Below are 14421 nucleotides of genomic sequence, written 5' to 3' on the forward strand. Positions count from 1 at the left end.
TCATCTCTAATAGTTATTCAGGTTTCATTATGCAGCTCAGCCAGTCACTCTTTGTGTGCGTGATTTTGCAAGTTCAGTATTGACAGAGGAGTCTGCTCAGAGATATAATGAGGTGTCGGCTTGAAGAACACGGCTGTGGGGCAGTCAGAACGCCTTAGCACACAGAACGATGGCTGGGGGAGCGCATGCGTCTCCTGAAGGAACACGGCTGTGGGGCAGTCGGAACGCCTTAGCACACAGAACGCATGCATCTCTGACTGATCTTGGCTGAAGGGAGGAGAGAATCAGAGAGGAAGGAGTTCGAATGCTCTGCACAGTCCAAGCCCTGCGCGTGACTCTGTGTGACCTGGCTACCCTGCGTCCCTCACTGTCACCCTTCCTCCCATCCTTTCACACATCGTGATTATACAAAGAAAAACCAGAAAAACGTGAGCAAGCAAAAGGCGAAGGAAAACCGAAACAGAAATAAACGCACGCACCACAGCGTTTAGGTGACTGTTCTTGCAGATGCCCTATTTCTAGATGTACATATACAATATATCTTTGAACATAAATGCACTCACATATATTCAAATAGCCATGCTTTCATAAATACATATCGAAAAACTGCCATTAATCTGGAATACTTTTCCTTCCTAGCTCCCCTTCTTCCTTCTTTACGACTTAAGCATCAGTGCCTTAGCAGACGGAGCCTTGCACAAGCATTAGTGGAGCCTTGCACAAGCCTTGCACAAGCATTAGTGGAGTCATGCATGACGGTCCCTCCAAATTTCCTTGAATCCAGTTGTCACCTGTTCCCAGAGTGCCTTACACTTCTCCTTAGTATTATGCGTATCTGAACACTCCTGCAATCTCTGATTTTCCTTGTCAGTCATTGCTATATCTGCTTACTCATCACCTGCCGTGAACAGCTGCTTGGTAAACTTTAACAGCTGCAGTTCCACGTCCACGAACTCACGCTAGCGACTTCCTAAGTTTCCTTCCTAACTGGACATCCATCCTCTTACTTGCTGGAACCCCAGTAACATTTTCTGTTACAGCTAATGTTTTCATGGGAATCTTTACATCTTAACCATTATTTACATTTCTAATCATTTTCTCAGAGTAGATTCATTCCTATGACAGGAAGTACTTGGCCAAAGGCCATCCACATTAAAATAATGTTTATTTTTAGATCTATATTTTGGGTGTATTAGTGTTTAGCCTGCATGTATGTACGTGCACTTTGTACATGCCTGGTGCCTACAGAGGTCACAAGAGGCCTTTTCATCCCCTGGACCCAGAGTTATGGATATGTGTGAGCCACCACGTGGGGCTGGGGACTGAATCTGAGTCTGAACCCGGATCCTCTGCAAGAGCAACAAGTGTCTTAACTGCTGAGCCATCTCTCCAGCCCCAGCCAGGTACATTTTGAAGACATAACTATTTTGCACATATACATATCTATGACCATGCAGCTGGAAAGCATATGCTCCTGAATTGCTGAAGTGCACACAGTGTTTTACTTTTTGTTTGTTCACATTTTCTGATTTTTTTTTTTTTGTGAGACATCATTTAGACCCTCAGCTGGCACAGCTTGTATGGCTATTAGCACCGTATAAGACTTGGGTGTGTTAGAGACCTCTTGGCTCTGATTAAAACCTGGTAGAGGTTAAAAAAAAAAAACCCAAATAACATTGCAAAAGGTTTCTACTTATCAGATTTGGCTTTAAATGGCATAAAGTCAACACAAATGGCCCAGGTGGCCCCTGTCTGTTTCTCTCAGCGTGTTCAAGGCCAGAGGAAAGGAAAGTACACGTGGCTTTGACTGAGGCCTGTGACACGGTCTTTCAGTCAGGCTTAAATACTGCAGTCTTTGAATCCACACCCCAGACCATGTCCGCCCCATGGGAGACATCTATCTTGTCCACAAAAAGCTCCATGTCCTGTCTAGCATGGACATGTAGCTTGTTTCCACCGCTTTCAGCAGGCTGTGCACTGCCCGTCCTTAAGTCATGAATATGGAAGGCGCAAGACTTTCTCATTCTGCCATCTTGCATGCTACAGACACAACTGGCAGCCTGGCTAACTCCTCTTTGTCTCCTTAAAAAGAGATTTATTATTTTTATTATTTTTTTTTAAAAGTATGTTTCTGTGTGTGGATATGTACATATGAGTTCAGGTGCCCACAGTGACTTCAGGTGTGATCCATTAGAATTTGAGTTACAGACAGTTGTAAGCTGCTGTCTAACCTGGAGCTGGGAATTGAACCTGAATTCTTTGCAAGAGCAATGTGTTTTTAACTGCTGACCCACCTGTCTAGCCACCTTGTTCTCCTTTTATTATGCCCTTTACCCTGGGTTCTGTATTCCACTGTGCTTTTATTCAGAGGTCTTCACATGCATGTCCTCTAGATACATTAAAAAACAAGCCTCATTTTATGGTACTAAAGAAATAGAGGCCTAAGAGGTATGTGAGCTCAGGGCCTTAGTCCTATCATAATGGCGAAAATAAAACACATTTGGGCTTCCAACCCAAACAAAACCTTGGTAATAACCTGGTTCCATTTTTCTTGATCCTAGTGTGTGATAGTCATTGATGGTGGTAATGGTAATGATGGTGGTGATGGTGATGGTGGTGGTCATGATGATGGTGATGATGATGTCAGTGGTGATGATGGCCAAGGTGGTCATGCTAATGATGATGCCAGTCATGGTGGTGATGATGTCAGTGGTGATGGTGGTGGTCATGATGATGGTAATGATGATGCCAGTCATGGCTATGCTAATGATGGTAATATTGGTGGTGGTGGTCATGATGATGGTGGTGATGATGGCAGTGGTGATGAGGGTGATGGTGGTAGTGGCTGTCACAGTGGTAGCAGGTGCCATTCTGAGAGTGGAGGGAAAATGTTAAGTATCTTTATGGCTACACAGTAATTTTCTTCTGTTACTACTTAAGCAGGCAGAGGAGGGATGAGGTTCCATGGGGTCTGGATGCTGTGGTGATTTTCCTCTCTGTGACCTAGCCTTTATACTCTCATTGGCTCCTTTGCTTCTTACCCAGCCTAGGTATAAAGGCAGGACAGGAAATATCCTTATTTCCCAGGAGATGGAAGTTAGATTTTGGCAGTAAAATCACTCAGGTCACCGACTTCGGGGGACTGGCTAGGATTCAGGGAGAAGATAGAGTATTTCTTTTTGCTGTGTGATATTAACAACTGAGGTGGGCCTTAAGAGCTCAACTCTAGCCCTACTGACTTGGCAAGGCACATCTTAGAATGATGGTGAGGATTAAAAACACCATTTTAACACTTGTGAGGGGTCATTGAGTAAGGGGTATGTTGTAGTAATTATTTAAAAGGAAAAAAAATGGCTACTGGTTAATCTGACTGTCTAGGCTGCGGCGTCTCTGCCTAGCTCAGCCACGTGGCCAGAGGCCACGTGCGTGCAGCAGCTAGAAACAGCAGCCCTGCCACCCACGAGACACCAGCATGGGAGATGGCTCTGACAATCTTCCACACTGTCTCTGCAAGGCTGGGCAGTGCCCGGACCATCCCACCAACCACACAGACTCGGTACAAATGAGACTCTAATGCTTAGATTATCCAAAGGCTTATATATTTAATAATGATCAATAACAAGATAGATACTCTTACAATCAGAGGTGTAATCCAATACCCAACCTAGATATACCAACCACCTTTGACTGCTACAGACAAGCGAACATCAGCCTCCATGTCCCCCCCTCTCCTTCTCCGTCTCCCCTAGCTCCTCCTCCTCCTTCTCCTCTTCCTCTCCTTTTCCTCCCGCCTTAGCTCCTCCTACAGGGGTAAGTCTTTTTATGTTTTTTTTCTGCCTAGTGCACAGGATTAAATTACAGTGGAGATCATGCAAACAGGAAGAAGGGAGAATTCTGTAGCACAAGGACTCTTGAACATAGCCTTTTCTTCCCTGCAGGGACATGCTCTTTAGAGACCCACTGCTAATATACCGTTCCTCATGATCAAGCCTTTGTTTGCTTAATGTACAATAAGACTTTTCTAAGAGACAAGCCAGTGATTTTTCTAAACTTCTTGAATCTTATATGATAATTAAGGATTCTTCTCTTCCTAGCTTGTTAAGTCTCTGCCTACCTGTTCCTGTTTGGCAGTCTTTCTTCTAAAAAGATCTCATTTGTACATTCAGTGTGCTTGTAGAATCTAGGATATGGACTCTTGTAGCTGACAGGGGTGTGGAATTAATTGTTCTTTGGGGTTTTCTGTGGTGAGAGAGGACTGAGTTCAAGGTCCAAATATAGAATCTGAAGACTTCAAATTCAAATCCTTTAGTCCAGGACACCAGAGTCTCTCCCTTGCTCTCTTCAGGAGTTTTCTCATTGGTTAACCTGCTTCCAGGTTTGTTTTCCCACCCCCAAACCACTTGATATGGTGCAGCTACAGTGATTTTCCTAAGACAAGCATATGATGCACCCTCAGCTACCAAAACTATGCCGGGACTTCCTATACCTTCACAGGAAGTCTGAACCCTTTAATGTTGTCTGTTGGCATGTAGGCAACCCAGATCCTGCATCCTGCATATGTGTGCATTCATGCATGCATGTGGGCATGTGTATACACACACACACACACACACACACACACACACACACACACACACATGTATGCATGCCACACCACAGAATGTGTGGGAAGGTCAGAGGATGGTTTTGAGGGTTGGTTCTCTCCTTGTGTCATGGATTCTGAGTGGAGCCAGGTTGTATCGTCAGTGGTTTTTGTGCTCATCTACCTCATTAATTCTAGACTGAACTTTTTATACTTCTATATAAAGGTCACATTTTCTCTCACTTCTGTTTCCTCTTCTGGGACACTTTCCGTTATTCTCATGGCTTCTGACAAGTTTGAAGACAGGTGTTTGATTCTCTGGAATCCACTGGTAAAAGGAGGGAGGCCGATGTCGTCCTCAAAGCTCTACACGTCAGTAGTTATGACTCTTCCAGATCCGTGGCCCTTTGCTTTTGTTTTTCGTATTTTTGTTTTTGTTTTGTTTTTGAGACAGGGTTTCTCTGTGTAGTCCTGACTGTCCTGGAACTCACTCTGCAGACCAGGTTTTTAAATATAAATCAATCCAATGGGGAGCAGCGGACTCCATGACCAGGAAAAGAATGTGTGTTCTTGTGTGCTCAGCATCAGGGTGCGGGGATTCCTGGCTGACGGTCTTTCTAAGCAGAGTCCCCTTTTTCTAGCATTTAATACCCTTTGCAGTTGTGGATTTGATGGTGTCTACCTCTGTCCCCCATGAATCCAACGACCAGACTTAGTTCAGTGAGGGCAGGTCAACGGCTTGTTCACTTAGGTCCTAGATCTAGCATGTGGGGCACATTTGATATGTGCTAGCTGAATGAACAAATGTCTGCCCCCCACTGGACATGCATGTTAATATATAGCAAGCAGAGATACAGCCGAAGATATGTAAAACGAGTTTCTCTGGGGTGTCTGGCAGAGCCTCTTGGGAAGAGGTGAACAGAGGTGGCCCCTGGGGCTCTCTCCTTGGGTTGAGCTCAGATATGGGAAGAGTTACTGGGTCTGACTTTTCTGTTTCTAGAACTATTTTGTCAGACTAATAGAGGTTACTGAAGTAGTCAAGAAGGACCAAGATTCTAGCTTGATGTGGTTACACTTGGGAGGCTGAGGCAGGAGGATTATGAATTTGAGGACAGTCTGGGCTACATAATGAGACCCTGTCTTACAAAACAAAACAAAACAAAACAAAACAAAGAATGAACAAGCCCCCGTCTGGCTTTTTTCTGTCAGGAGTGAGTGCAGCTCAAGGCAGCATGGGCTACCAAGAGACCTTTCTCTGGCTCCCACTCTGAAAAATACTTCTTCAGTGTTTGTTTCAAGCTGGCCCTCTGTTACGTGCTGAGGCTGCTGGGAACAAGCTCGACAAGCTCCGCCTCTTGTTTCTCACTAGCTAGGTATTGAGTGGTCACTTGCCCTTAGACTGTTGACCCATGTTTTAACTTTTGTCAAAGCTGTTGGCCAGAGGCAGGGTCAAAATATGGAGGGATTTATTAGATATGAATCTAGAGTCTATTATTAGACACGAGTCTAGAGTTGGGGCCAACTTCAAGTCTTTCATCTGTGTATAAGCAACTCGTGAAATGGCAATTCAATAATTTGTCAGATGGCAGTGATGTCACTCAGCTCTGGGAACTGTGTCAAGGGTTAAACAACATTCTGTGGATATCACCTAGCAGAGGACCTAGTCCAGTGTGGAGACTATTATTACTGCCATTTTCAGGGCCAATTTAAACCAAAAAACTTAATTTGGTATAGTCTTTTCTGCTATTTCATAGGGATTAATAAAATTAGGCCCGACAAGATGGCTCAGCAGGTTAAGAAAGGACTTGCTGCCAAGCCTGAAGACAGGAGTTTGATCCCTGGGACCCACTGGTAAAAAGAAGGAAGCTATGTTGTCCTGAAACCTTTACATGTCTGCTGGGACAGACACATGTCAACACACAGTCATGTAAGCATCACACACAGGTGAACACAGACAATTTTAGAATATTGTAAGATTGTTTTCTACATTTATGTGACTACAGTTATATCTCTTAGTTCACAACAAGGAAACTCTTTTTAAACATTTATTTTGTATGCTTGGGTGCGCATGTGTTTTGTGTGTGCGCGCACATCGTAGCATTTATGTGACAATCAGAGGACACCTGTGGGCTCTGGACATTGAGCTCCAGGGGTCAGTCTGGGGGTCAGGAACTTTTGCTCGCTGAGTTGCCTTGCAGACCCTCCATGGATCGCACAGACACTAACTGATGCCTCGAGCCCCAACAGTTTCTTTCTCGTGTTATTTTCACGTTTACTGAAATTTCAGTTATCCAAAGAAGCAGGAAAAAGCTCTAAAATAGGGTTCTCTAAACCTTCTCTACTCACGACCACAGACTATATAAAAATATAAAAACAGGCATTAATTGATAATGTCATAGAGGAATTTATTTTAAATCAATTCTTTTATTTTGTATTTCTTTTGGGAAGAGGAAGGCCTGGACTACATACTCACTGTCTGGCCAAGGTTGATCCTCCTGCCCCCACCTCCCTGGAGGTGCTGGAATTAAGGGAACACATTATCAAATCCGGTTTGAGCATGCTAGAGCTGAACCCAGGGCTTCCTGCGTGCTACGTAAGTGTGCTTCCAGATGAGCTCATGCTCAGGCCTCTAAAGGAGTTCTTTGGTATACAAGTGCTTTTGCCACTTTTTAAAGATCTCAATGTATTTTTACGCGGATGAGATGAATGGGCATACATAAAGAGTTACGTTTTGCCTGAGTATCTGATTCTGTAGGACACAGAACATCTTCAGTATTCTTCAGAGTTGGCTACTTTAATCTTAATTGTCAATGCCATGAATGCCACAGTACATGCATAGTGCACTGCACATACATACATAAGCCACTGCACATAGGTAGTGCCACAGTACATACATGCATAGTGCACTGCACATACATACATAGTTCAAAGGGGCAAAAGTTTGTTCAGAACTTTCTGTAAATTGCTGTCCTAATCACAAGTCAGAATTATAGAGTGTCTTAAAAACGGAAATTCAGGTCAGAAACTCAAATGGCAATTTTTAAAAGACATGTATTTTTTTTTTTTTTAACCAGCATACAGAGTATTTTGGCATTTCAAACACAATAGTTATTGTTTCCTGTCCCTGCTGTTCCTCTGCCTCCTGTCTATAGCCCCAGTGGCCTTTTCCCTTCAGGTCACCCGTGTTCTGTTTTCCTCAGTCTCCGACATTTCTGTTTCCCATCCCTGCTCCTATGGTGGCCATTTTACATTGTATGACCCCTGGCCCTAATATACACATACACATACACATACACATACACATACACATACACATACATACACACACATACACACACATACACACACACACACACACACACACACACAAACACACACACACACACGAAAACATTGAAAACTAGGAAGTTAAGCGCCACACACAATGTTCATCTTTCTGAACCTGGGTTATCTTGCTTAATATAATATTTTCTTGTAAACTTCATTTCCCTTTATATTAGAATAAAAACCTGTTGTGTGTGGGGAGGACGTCTTTATTTCCTGCTTGGCTACTGGTCGATGTCCAGCTTAACTCCACTCCTCGCTGTTGTGAGTGGGGCGTCAACAAACATGGATGTGTTCAGTGTGTGTTCGGGACTGGCGTAGCTGACTTACCAAGGAGTTCTCTGTTTAATTTTTTTGGGAAACGGGTTACCAAAATGGCTTCTCCAGTTTACACTCTCACCAGCTGTGAATACACTTCTCTCCCCACATGTCCTCGGAAGCCTTTATTGTCACTGATTTTCTTGGTGATAGCCCTTCTGACTGGGCTGCGATGGATGGTTAATGGTATTGGACGGTTTAAAAAACATTGGCCAGTTTTGCTTCTACTTTTGGGAAACATTGAATTAGCTTGCTTACTGACTCAGTGTGTGTATGTTTAATTTTGTAGGGTTTTTTTGTGTGTATGCGTGTATGTATGTGTGTATGTTTATGTGTGTATATATGTGTGATTATGTGTGTATATGTATGTGTGTGTTTGTGTGTATGTGTTTGTGTGTATATGTGTTTGTGTGCATGTGTGTGTATGTGTGTGTTTGTGTGTATGTGTTTGTGTTTATATGTATATGTGTGTGCATGTGTGTGTGTATGTGTGTATAAGCACACTTATGTGTGGAAGTCAGAGCCTTTGAGTGTTGGTTCCTTCCCTTCTTACACATATATAGGTACCTCTTCTTGAGTGTTTGAGACAGAGTCCTTTCACCACTTATTAGCCCAGGCTGGCCTTCTGACTTCTTGAGATTCTTCTATCTCCCCCTCACTGCTCTTCCTCCTGTCTCCTGTAGGAACTCACTGGGATTACAGACAGCTTTGATGTGGGTTCTGCGGATCCAGACTCAGGCCATCTGCCTTGTGTGGCAAATGCTTCTACTCACTGACCTTCAGTTGTTTGTCTTATGTACTCTAAATGGTAACCCTGTGTCTACAGCGTAGCTAGCACATGTTCTCTCCCATTCTGTGTTTCCCTCTGCTGCAGTCCCCTCCGTTTCAGACAGCAGTTTCTGAAACCAAATATTCCAGCACAGCACAGTACAGAGACATGCTGCTTTGATGTATGCTGAAGAATGTCAGTACGGAAATTCTTAAAATTCTTTGTTTTCAACATTTAAATGATTCTGTTTCTGTAGGTGCAGAACAACTTATATGTGCTGTAAAAATGATGCAGTCCATAAAACACCCCTTTCTTGAGACTGAGCCAATGTGTTTCAGGCAGTTTCTTGGCATTGCACAGTGCACACAGTGTTCAGGGTGCAAAGCTGAACAAGCAGGCATTGGCAAACACTGCCAGAGAGTCTGTGGACTCACTGTGAGCATATGCAGGATGCTGACCCACAGTCTAGAGAAGCCTGTTTACCTGTAACAGACCACAGAAACCTGAAAGGATTTGATAAATCTGCTATTGTCCCAGAAAATAGAACCCCTCTGACCCCTGCACCCATGCATGTGTGAATACACATACAGATTATTCACACAGCTTTAATAGTTCTGATTGTTTATCTAAAGTTCTAAAACCTTGACTTGACTCCCACATACAGATTCCACAGAGGGGAAGGCAGTCAGCCTGCGCCTGACCTCATGCCTCTGGGTTCTTACAGCTGGCTGTTCTTTCAACATCCTATTTCTGAGGCCTCTGTTCTTTAACTTATTTTTTGTGATTCAATTAGCAATTGGACCCTCATTAGTCAACTTCTAAATAGCCATTTGGAGAAAAAAAAAACCCATAAACTTCTGATTTCTTTGCCAGAACTTGTTTTTCTGTTTATAATACAGCATAAAGTCTGGAGGATTGGGACCCATATTAGGGGCAGGAGGAATCTACCACCTTTTCCTCCTGCCATCTCACCATGGCCTCCTGCCTCTGGACAAAGTGAGTTCTAGCCATTGACCTTCAGAAGAAGAGAAAGACGTAGGAGCTCCTGGCCTCATTTGTCTGACAAGGAGACTAGCAGGCAGGGTTTGGTGAACCCAACACCACCCACTTTCCCCGTTCGAGTCATGTGATCTGGAGCTGAGGCAGAGTGGGTACCATGGACTGATGGTGTGATTGTGGAGCTTGGGGTGGGCGTTGGGAGCCCACATATTGCATTGTACCATATTTTCTTGGGCGTCGGGAGCCCAGTTTTGTACTTTGCTGAATCTTCTAGGTGCTGGTGTGAGTCTGAGAGAGAACAGCCATCGGGCTCTTTGCAGGCCCATACAAGGGCATCTGACTGTGTCATCTCTGGGAGTCACATTGCCCACTGATTTGTGCCTCTGCTCTGTGCTGCTGCCTCAAGTCCCTGAAGTTGCTGAAGAGGCTTGGTTCTATGTCGGGGTCTTGTGACCGGGAGTGTGATGCTGTTATTGATTTTCCTGGCTATGCACTCTTTCTTAGGTTATAACCAAGGACTCCCATCTCTTCTTCTTGCCTCCAGCCCAGCTCTCTCCCACATCTGCATCCAGGATTTCATTCAGAAATCTCCTTCTGTAGACCATCATAGAAATCCACATCTGGTCAAAACTCAGAGAACAGCTGACCATAGAGTGTCCATTCCTCCCCCCAACCCCCATCAACACATCTACAACACAGCTCCTGTAACCAAAGGCTCAGGGAGCTCCAGAGAAGAGGAAGCAGAAAGATTGTAAGAAGCAGAGGACCAGGACCTGTCTGCTGGGAGACAGTGTCTTTTACCTGTGACAAGGAGCTGCTCCTTCCTGTGAAATCATAACAACATACAGGACTTCCAAATGACCCCTGCTAACATGTCACCGTGGATGGGGAAATCTCACAGGGTGCCATCCCCAGATGAAGAGCTACAGGCAGTCAATGATGAGAGAGAGAAAGAGGGAGGAGTCTCCCCACATCCATAGTTTATTCGATCCTGAATGGTCAGCCCTAAATACGCAGACATATCAGCAACACTGCCTGGACCCAGCAGGTTGTATTTATGTAGACATATGTGTGTGGGGCATCAGAGGGTTTGCACGGGCAGAGGGAAGGGTGGCGATGATGCAGGCACAGCACCCATGTACAAAGTCCTCAGGACACTCCGCCTGTTCTTGTCCTTCTCCTGGGTAAGACCTCATCCTGGATAACACTGTCACCCTTGCCATGAAGCTCCCTTGTGTGATGTGTACAGCTCCACCCACCATGGCCACGTGTACCTCTCCAGCTTCCATCCGTGCGGTGCCCAGCCACGCCAGCCTCTCACTGTCTCTCAGATACAGCATCCTCTTGGATCCTTTTTCCTTTACCCTTGGCCCCTCCTCCCCTGCTTTGCTGTCACTCTTGAACTCTCTCTTCATCCTGTCACCCCCAGAGACAGTATGCACTCTCCTGGAGGGTGGCCTGTAGCTCCCAAGTGTGGTCTGTGTTCCTTCTCTGAGCTTCTCCCTGGGACTGTGGTTCATGGTGTTTAAAGCTATGGGTTCTGAAGTCCGAGTCCCTTTCAACCCACGCTGGCATTTGACGTCCGGCCACTAAGATGGATGAGCTCCCTTCCTGGGCCTTGATAGTTTTGTTTGATTTGTTTTACTTTCTCTATGTAAAATGAGGCTAATTTTTACAACCATCACACATTTCTGTAAAGTTTGGAAGAAGCAAGAATTTAAAGTACTTCACCCAGTGTTTGGCCATAGTTAGCAATTAACAAATACTAATTTTTCATGTTGTCATGATAATTTTTGCATATTTAGATTCCTCTTACAAGACCTGCCCTCCTTAAGGGCTGGTTAAGAGCTTGCTTGCCATGTCTGGCCCCAGATACAGTTGTCAGGAAGCACGGCTCAAAGCCTGGTCTACAGAAACAGGTGGCAGAACACAGAACGCCTACAGTTAGTGTATGAGTGATCCGAGACTCAAGGTCGTTATGACCTTGACGTCCTGGTGCCCGACTCTCTCCAGGGGTTTCCGAGGGGTACAGGCAAGTGCTGCACGTTTCCAAAACAAGGACGATGCAGGAGGTAAATTGGCCATGGGTGCCAAATTCCCGTCCTTTTCTGTTTTGTTGTGGAACTGCAGGTGACATGTCTGAGAGCAAGGCCAGGAAGATTGAAATCAAGGACGTGGACGGGCAGACTCTCAGCAAGCTCATCGAGTACATCTACACTGCCGAGATCGAGGTGACAGAAGAGAACGTGCAGGTAATCTCACCAGTAACCCACGTGCCACACACTCAGGACCGGCCACGTCAGCGTCCTGCCCTTTAACCCTCACAGTTCCTCAGGGTCCCTAAACGGGAAACGAAGCTGCAGAGAATGATGTCATTTTACCTGGGCACATGCCAACCAGCGTAAGGGCAGAAGAATGTACCCTTGTCTGTTCAACGCATGCCCGGCATAAGCTGTGTTTTTCACCCTCAGCTTACGCCATACCTCTGCATGAGCCCAACCCTGGAGTGAGGAGTTTTATAAAAAGATAGGAGAGATGAGAGATGTTTGGTGGAGGCACGGTATGGTGTGGGGGAAGGGGGTGCCTCTGCGTACCCATGCTGAGGCATCCCTTCCCCCTGAGGGACCAGCCGCACACGACTGACTGACCCACTGTATAGTGTAGAATAGAGTTTATGCATGGCATGTGGAGGGGAGTTGAGAGGGGAGTAGAGATAGAGAAAGGGAGAGGGAGAGGGGGAGATGGAGGGAGGGAGGGGAGGGAGAGAGAGGGAGAGAGAGAGAGAGGAGAAAAAGTAGAGGCTGGCCATGAGCACGTGGAGAGAGGGGGGAGGGGAATGAGGAGAGAGAGGGTATGGAGCAGGAGTAAGAGAGCAAAAGAGTGAGGAGTGGGCAAGTAGCCCCTTTCATAGTGAGTCAGGCACACCTGGCTGTTGCCAGGTAACTGTGGGGCGGAGCCTAGATGAAAGCCAACACGGAGTGAGGAGTTTTAGCTCATGTTGTACTTAGCTTATGAAGAAGGAATCAGAAGCTTGGCGACTCCTCTCCTCCCCAGGTCGCCCTTGTGTCTGGGGTGAGAGACAGCCTTGGTCATGCAAAGGTCCCGAGCACGTTCAGGGTGAGCGCCAGGACAGAGTGTGGTGATGACACACTGTGTGCAGCTTTCCCCTCTTTCTCAACCCTGACTGGCCCTCCACCACCTGGAGTCTGGACAAGAGGAGCCAGGAAATACAGAGGTCCCAAGAGAGGACACACATACTGTGCTTCAGTTGGGGAGATGAGTCAGGAGGGGCAGTCTTGACCCCCACGAATCTCGGGGCTGAACAGTCAGGGGTACATTCTTCTGCCCTTACAAGAGTGACGGAATTATGTGATTCAAAGGGTCTGTTAACACCCCTTCAGTGATCAAGATAGACATTTCCTATTGAAACTTCACACTTCCAGCTTGGAGCTGTCTGAGAGGCTGGCTTGATGATCGATTGTTCTTTAAACTTAGCCCCAGTGTTCCTATTACCTGCCACACCCTTCACTGGCACTGTAGCTGTGACAGCACTGGTCCCCTGGTGTCTGCAGTGTGGGGATGAGGACAGACATCCATTAAAGAAAGACGTGAGTCTTGTCTGTGCACAGTCCCACAGTGAGAGCGGATACCAAGGGACACTGTTTGGATGAAGGAAGGTCTTGGGGAGGGATCTTTTTTAGGAGTTAAGCTTCAAGCTGAGTTTGAGGAGTGAGTGGTGGGTGAAAGGGTGCTAATGTGGGGTCATGTGCAGGCGGGCAGATCGAGTGAGGCACATTGCATTGCCCCTGCGGAGCCTGCAATGCCAGGAAGGTCTCCTGGCTTTATATGGCTACTATAGCACTTTGGGCTAATCTGCCATCTGTAGAAATGTAGGTCTCACTGTCCTTGCTGGCCTAGAGCTCTGTGTGTAAACCAGGCTGGCCTCAAACCCTTAGAGAGCCACCGGCCTTTGCCTCTTGGGCGCTGCGAACGAAGGTGTGCGCCACCATGCCTGGCTCAAACTACATACATGCTAAAATGTGTAATTTGGAAAATTAGAAAGGGCTCTGTTTTGGTCCTTACTTCCTGACAGGGATAAAATGATAGGAGCAACAAAGCAGTAATAAATAATAATTTATTTATTCATAATAAATCATTGATAATATAGTTATGGTATTAATTAAGAAATTAAGGCATTAATTAATAAAAGTAATAGGTATCCATCATATTACCATGATAATAGTAAAAAGGTAATTTTTACAACTCTGGTCTAACGCTGTACTGATCTCTCTGGCTTACAGAATGCATTATTTCAAGGCGGTGACAGCAGATACCAGAGAGCTCTGGAGAAAGTGACTTTGTCATTACTTTTAAAAAACGACTTTGTCCGAGAGAGAGGGGGGGGGGAAGAAAGGGGAAGGGCAAAGTT

At 45.5% G+C, this 14421-nt stretch overlaps 1 protein-coding gene across 3 annotated transcripts in view; it reads left to right on the plus strand.

The window, feature by feature from the left end:
• The window catches only part of Klhl3 (kelch like family member 3), a 125802-nt gene that overhangs the window by 35269 nt on the left and 76112 nt on the right, over positions 1–14421 (plus strand). For all 3 annotated transcript variants that reach the window (XM_076938919.1, XM_034510461.2, XM_076938920.1), the window contains one exon: positions 12123–12244. In XM_076938919.1, coding sequence (XP_076795034.1) covers positions 12123–12244 — 122 coding nt within the window. The remainder of the gene's footprint in view (positions 1–12122; positions 12245–14421) is intronic.

Source organism: Arvicanthis niloticus, chromosome 8 (assembly GCF_011762505.2).
Source record: "Arvicanthis niloticus isolate mArvNil1 chromosome 8, mArvNil1.pat.X, whole genome shotgun sequence".
Lineage (NCBI taxonomy): Eukaryota > Metazoa > Chordata > Mammalia > Rodentia > Muridae > Arvicanthis > Arvicanthis niloticus.